Source organism: Clavelina lepadiformis, chromosome 9 (assembly GCF_947623445.1).
Source record: "Clavelina lepadiformis chromosome 9, kaClaLepa1.1, whole genome shotgun sequence".
In the NCBI taxonomy this organism is placed as follows: Eukaryota; Metazoa; Chordata; class Ascidiacea; order Aplousobranchia; family Clavelinidae; genus Clavelina; species Clavelina lepadiformis.
In genome coordinates, this window is record NC_135248.1 from 13381138 (window position 1) to 13387553 (window position 6416).

General features: G+C 37.9%; 1 protein-coding gene across 1 annotated transcript; it reads left to right on the forward strand.

Moving 5' to 3' along the window:
• The first annotated feature begins 2552 nt into the window (after window positions 1-2552).
• Window positions 2553-5026, forward strand: LOC143470476 (epoxide hydrolase 4-like). Its single transcript, XM_076968637.1, has 7 exons — window positions 2553-2912; window positions 3061-3184; window positions 3260-3354; window positions 3447-3636; window positions 3958-4196; window positions 4427-4548; window positions 4665-5026. The coding sequence occupies exons 1-7, from the start codon at window positions 2747-2749 to the stop codon at window positions 4779-4781; spliced, it is 1053 nt and encodes a 350-aa protein (XP_076824752.1). The 5' UTR covers window positions 2553-2746; the 3' UTR covers window positions 4782-5026.
• Window positions 5027-6416: the final 1390 nt, after the last annotated feature.

Here is a 6416-nt window from a genome sequence, read left to right on the forward strand (position 1 = left end):
AAGTTGTAACTCAATATGCCAGTTCCAGCAAAGTAATAGCTGGCACGTAAGCTAAGATCTGATATCCCAGCTGCCATACCTGGTATATTGTTTCGTGGTCCGTCAACTCAAATCCTGTCTACTCAAGAGTTAAGATTATACATTTTCCAGAATAACTAAAAGTTGACTAAATTTATGGTGGTTGCTTTTATTGCGTCTTAGTAGAACTGACAGCAATTTTGACAACATTCTTGGCGAAGATCATTTCGATGTCATAATTTGTGATAGTGAGCCGCAATATAATGATTTCAATAAGTTATCGCTTGACGAATGTTGTATAAATAATGGTATGAAAACTAAGAAATGCATTCATTCTGAGTCCTAAAGTTGTTTAAAGTTGTTTTCAATTTCACGCCACTCGTTCGGTGTAGTTGTAGATTTCAGCACTTGTAGGCAGAGAGTATTCCAAATAGCTTCACAAGTTTCTGGTACAATTTTTCCAATCAGTTTTACATTGATCACTTACTCTGTATTACATTGCAAAGGATTCGCCAGTTGCTAAAAATGTTTATTTTGGATGAGTGACCGGACTTGTTACAACAACTTGTCAAAGTCTTCCACAAGCTTACGGTAATATTTAAGGAGTCTTTATCACGTCTTTAATGAAGATCGAGTATGACATGTGTTCCCAAATACTGATTTGCAAATATTTCTCACCCCGACATTCTATGCATAAATTATAGAAACATGGTAAAAGTAAAAGCAATTCAATTAATGGATCGTGTATAACCATTTAAGCTTGCAATTTTTATCCTAACAAAGCTCGTGATACCAACTGTCTACACTTTAGAAGCAAAACTTTTTTTTCAATTTTACAAACCTTCTTTGTCGACTACATATCGCCAGCAAGGCAAACAGAGAAAGTTGGTTGTGAAAGTGGTACCGAATATCGTGAATAAAACTCCTCCTCCACTGCTATAAAAAGAACATTTCATGAATGTATTCAGAAATATTTCCGTGATTTTTCGTGCTCGATTTTCACAGATTTGTCTATATTATACTTGATTTTATGCTAAACATTTTTTGACGATATGAAATCACTACAGTATTTGTATGAACAGCGTCCACAAATTTCTTTGGCTCCGCTTTGCTTTATATAATTTAGTATACCTGTATATATATTATTATTCGGTTGATGGTGTATACTGTATTCCCTAAACTAAATTAACGTCTCTATCTCTGTGTAATTAATTTCACATGAATTTATTTTATAACATTAAGCCACATGGTTTTAATAAACTGCGACTTTCACTTGATCCATTGATTTTGTTATGCAAGTTAGTGCCAAGTAGAAGGTTAAAATGATTAAGTTATAAATAAAATTCATAACAGTTAATGAACAACAGTTAAAAGTTCATAGCAAGGAGTTGAGGAAAGTTGGAAAGGAACTTAAGGTGCTCAACTGCACAAAGAAGCTTAAGCAAATGCATGCGCTCAAAGGTTGAGGGCTTATATAATAGGCAATTAGGCATTCGGTATGATTTATGGTATGGATGTCAAAATCTTTATTGACGGACCGAGGGAAGTCTTTGCAAGGCTTTTACTCAGCGATCTTTTATCACTTCTCGTCGATACTTGAAAAATATCAACAACATGTCAATTGAGATGTTGTATATTGGATCAAGCTTAAGAATTAACATACCAGCTGCGATAAACCAAACCAGTCAAAGTTAACTTTTTGCCAACCAAATACAAAAACGTGTTAGTTTCAGACAAGTCTACACACTTGTATGACCCAAGTCTACACATATTTCTGGTCTCTGCAATGATTTAATGTTTTCCATCATAGACTATTATGAATAAGAAAAGTCTGTAATTCTATAGTACCAGTGTATAAGTTCAGGGTAATCCCCTCGCATCATAATGCCAGACCAGATGTTGGTTTTTAAAGCGAAGTAACCAAGACCTAGCATAGACTACATGAATTTCTTTATTCAAACATAAGTAAGTTAAACGGCAAAAACATGCACTAACTGACAATATAGCATGAAACCAACTAACCTAGCAATTAGAACACCAGCTAGCAGTAGCTGGCATACCTAGTATAGGGTCCGCTATCTTTTTCTTTGAGACACTATAGCACTCTCCAAGTTTTATTTGATTTGCCAAATTCTGTCAGTATATGATGTATTATGTTGTAATTATGTCATTCTGTAACGTGTCACTACTGACGCTTTCTAATCAAAACTGTTTTTTTTTCCCGTTGAAAGTTGAAAAACGATTTCGTCGTTCTTTTGTAAGCTTAACGCAACAAAAAGGTCTTATGTGGTATTTGTCATTGACCCTTAGGCATCTGCCTAAGATGGCCATAGTGTAGTTATGCCACTGCAGTAAAACTTATTTCAAATAGGCCCATATTACTATCTTGGCTTTTATTCGCTTGTGAAAGTGTGCGAACGCTGTCGTTGGATTCGTCGCGTCATGGTAATAATTAATAGAGCGTGGTCCGCTTTAAGATTATGTCAATACGCTTCGGTCTATGCCGGCTACCGCTAGAACTGTATTGGATAAAGGAAGTAATGAATAAAGGAGGTAATGATGCGTGACGCCATTGTCACATTCTCAGATTCTCCACGGTCAAAAGAGGCCTAAACTCTGACGTCAGCAAAATCAACACAGTAGAGAACTACTTTGTCATGCTAACTGATCAATCATAAGTAAGGTTGTAGAGCGCTGTATAGTATCAAAGTGCAGAGTGAAGTAGGCTATGGCATCCTATGTAAAGAGGTGTTTCATTGCTTTGATTTATTATGCAATTGGATGTTTCTGGGCTTCAATTGTGATCTCATCAACTTTGATTAAATCTCTGTTTGGCGGGCCGAGTGGTATAAGGAAACTATTTCGACGAAAAGCACACGACTTGCTTCCAGAATGTGAGTAACTTTCAAACAACTGCTCATCATTAAATTGGCTTTGATATCAGTTTGATAATTGGTTGAATGTAGGACTCTTATATTTGGTTGTAAGTTCGTTTCTTTACGTTATAGTTGTCATGATGTTCACTTTCTCTATTGTATGTAGTTGCACAGAAAAAATTCAAACATGATTTTGTAAGAACAAAATCTGGGACCAGGTTTCATTATGTTCACACTGGTTCAGAAGACAGCCCACTTATGCTGTGTCTGCATGGGTTCCCTGAGTGTTGGTAAGTTGCTCTAATTCTTCATTTAAAGTTCGATTGTGCTTGATCTAACTCTCAACCAATTAAAATTACTTATAGGTACAGCTGGAGAGGTGTTCTAGAGACGTTTGGCTCAAATTACCACGTGGTAGCGTTTGACATGAGAGGTTATGGCGACTCTGACAAACCAAGTTGTGAGAAAATGGGACGCTTTAAAATGCCTGCGTGACAGTCAAGCTATAGTTGGCACCAGTAATATGTCACTGATTATGTTTTCCGTTTGCAGCAATTGGCAAATATCACATGCACTACTTGGTGAACGATGTCCGAGAAATTGTGGAGGCTCTAGGTTACGAAAAAGCGGTTATCGTTGCTCACGACTGGGGAGCGGCAATCGCATGGGAACTTCCGCTTTACTTTCCGGAAGTGGTTGATAAGCTCATTGTGATGAACTGTCCAAATGGTCGAGTATTTCGGTAAGTGCCAGTGCTTTAATGCTTTGAATACCTTTCTACAAGGCACAACGAATCACTTTCCTGGTGATGGAAGTTGAACTTAAGAATAAGCGTCATGTGTGTTTTTAAGCATATGTTGATACGTTTCATGGTGACATGAAATCTAACTTCTTATTAAAACAACTTCATAATCATCCTGATAAAATTGTGATGGATATGCCAATTTAATACATCGAATGTTAAGTTACCAAAACATGGTTGAAAAACATCGATGTATCGGTCTTATATTTACTAGTGCATTGTTCCATTTCATATTGAAAAAATGTCACATTTTTTTACCAGTGAATTCCTTGCTTCTCATCCTTCCCAGCTATTGAAGAGTTGGTATATCTTCTTTTTCCAGCTCCCATGCTTTGCTGAATGGTTGATTGGTCTTAATGATTATGAAAGCTTTGAGATGTTGAATAAAGACGAAGGAGGCATTCAAAACAAGGCCAACCGTTTAAATCCAGACGAGATAGAGCTCTACAAGCATGCTGTTGGACGCTCTATTGGAACTGCCATCAACTACTACAGAGCTAGTAAAGCAACTTACACATTATTACGCTTAGTGTATAGGCTACAGTTTGACTCTTGTACAATATCTTCAACCTCTAGTTCCGCAGAACACGTCTGTCCTTACTCTGTGGTACCACAGCTTGGACGGGTCAATTTTTGAAACTTTTTGTATGAACTAATGTAAATAATGTGCAGGACATTTTGCTTGTTGGTTAAAATGTGGCGAAGTTTTCACTTTGATTATTTACTTCAGTCAATCCAATCTATGACGGAATGAATCTGCGCAAAAAAACGAAACAAATCGTCCAACCCACCCTGTTTATCTGGGGAAATAAAGATATGGCCCTGGATGCAAGAATGGTACCCTACTGTGCTGTAAGTTGTATTAAGTTTATAGATGAATAATTTTGGCAGATAGTAGGCCTTTAAGCTTTTTGTGCCAATTAGCTGCATCAACACGTCATGCTTCATAGTGCACAATGTTATTTTAGAAAGATGTTCCGGGAATAACAACTCATATTATTGACGGAGCCAGTCACTGGGTGGCTCAAGACGAACCAGAGAAGGTTCATAAATTGATGAAGACGTTTCTGGAAAATAACTCCTGACGCTTCTTCAGCCGTGTGTAGGGCACTGGTAACTGTGCAGTAGAAGACAAATGAATGTACAACCAGTATACTACTCTTTGATTCACACTCTTCTGTATTAGTGATCATTTCATTTTAATTGTAATTCATTCCAACTACGCTACGAAAGTCACAATACATCAACGGCGTTGTGTGGCGTGGCGTAATTTTGAACCTGAGGGTAAACTTATAAATGAATTTTTTAAATAAAATTGTTTTTAATTGAACTTACTTGTAATATGTGACTAAAAAAAGATTATCAGTACAAGTTTGGTCATTTAAATTAATGGGCCTCTCAAGTACATTGTTAGCAAAAGTGAGATGAAAGTTGAAACACGTTGGAAACAGTGGTAATGGGCCGAGTGTTAATGTTAAATCGTTCGTAAACAGGCTTCACGATTGCACTGCATAGGTATCGCCATGATCGTTAGCCTACTTGAAAGCTTTTTAAGCGTCATTGGCGACAGTCGGGAAGGCAGCCAGGTGTGAAGCGGGGCACAACATTGTGATGGTTTGGCCAGGCAAAAACATGATTGTTTTGTTGATCGAGCCGCCACAAGTCGATTGGCGTGACTTGATGATGATAAAGCCAACCCAACGAGTTTTATTTCTCTGGTCGCGAATGCCTTTCCACGACCAGATGAGGCATGTCTAAGGATAGACAAGATTGTTCCTAAGCTTGATTAGTTTGTTCTTAGATTGAATCATTGTTAGATTTAGACCCGATGACCTCTGATACAAGCGCTTGCTCTTACATGAGCCGGCATGTATGCGTACGTAGCCGGTATGCTATGTGGGGCTGCAGTTTCTGTTATGCATTTTACACTGAATATTTCTGTCGCGTAATTGTATTTTATGTGATGTCGATGTCCACCCACCATCAGTCCTGCAGTGTGACCTTCTGGGTCATTCGACACTTGGTTGCTCATCAGGCGGTTGGAGGAAATAAAGAACCACGACTTGTTGTGAGAATTGTAAGTGCTGTTCAATAGCCACCATCTATTTCGCTCTGAATATCAACGACAGAGTCTTCAAATCTTAGTCATCTAGACGATTGATAAAAGTGGATACGCAGATTTGAACGATACCGACAAGCTTTCAAACTAATTGAAGAAAAACTGGTAAATTTGCTTTTATATCTTCATGGCAATAAAGGCGACGACCTGCTTTAAGACTAACAACGGAAAATTCGACGGAATTTTTACTTGGGAAAAGAACTTTTCCATAAATATATTAAACTTTGTCCAAAACCAATGTATGAAGTCTTTAACAGGCGTCTTCCGCTACAGCACAAACTAGTAGATGAATATATCACCAATTTCTTCTGTCTTGCAGACAAACGTAACTGCGGTACGGTGCGAGAAGCAATGAACCAAGACTTTTCAGTTGTTGGACTCAATGGTAGATTGCAAATGAGCGTAGAACTAACACTAGATAAAGCCATTTATATAACGCGAAATACAGAATCTGTTCATTACCAACAGAATACCTTGCATGACCCCGGGAGCACTGTCGAAATCGACGAGCAGCAAAATGCCCGGCAGCGCAAAACAGCCGTCTCTGCGGTTGGTGTGGTAATGAAAGCTAGTTCGTGAGATGTTTTAGTTCTGCCAGAAA

Excerpts from the sequence above, each read along its gene's own strand:
- LOC143470476 (XM_076968637.1), top strand. The coding sequence starts at position 2,747 with ATGGCATCCTATGTAAAGAGGTGTTTCATTGCTTTGATTTATTATGCA. Across the intron at positions 2,913-3,060 it reads ACACGACTTGCTTCCAGAAT|TTGCACAGAAAAAATTCAAA; the intron begins GTGAGTAACTTT and ends TATTGTATGTAG. Across the intron at positions 3,185-3,259 it reads CATGGGTTCCCTGAGTGTTG|GTACAGCTGGAGAGGTGTTC; the intron begins GTAAGTTGCTCT and ends AATTACTTATAG.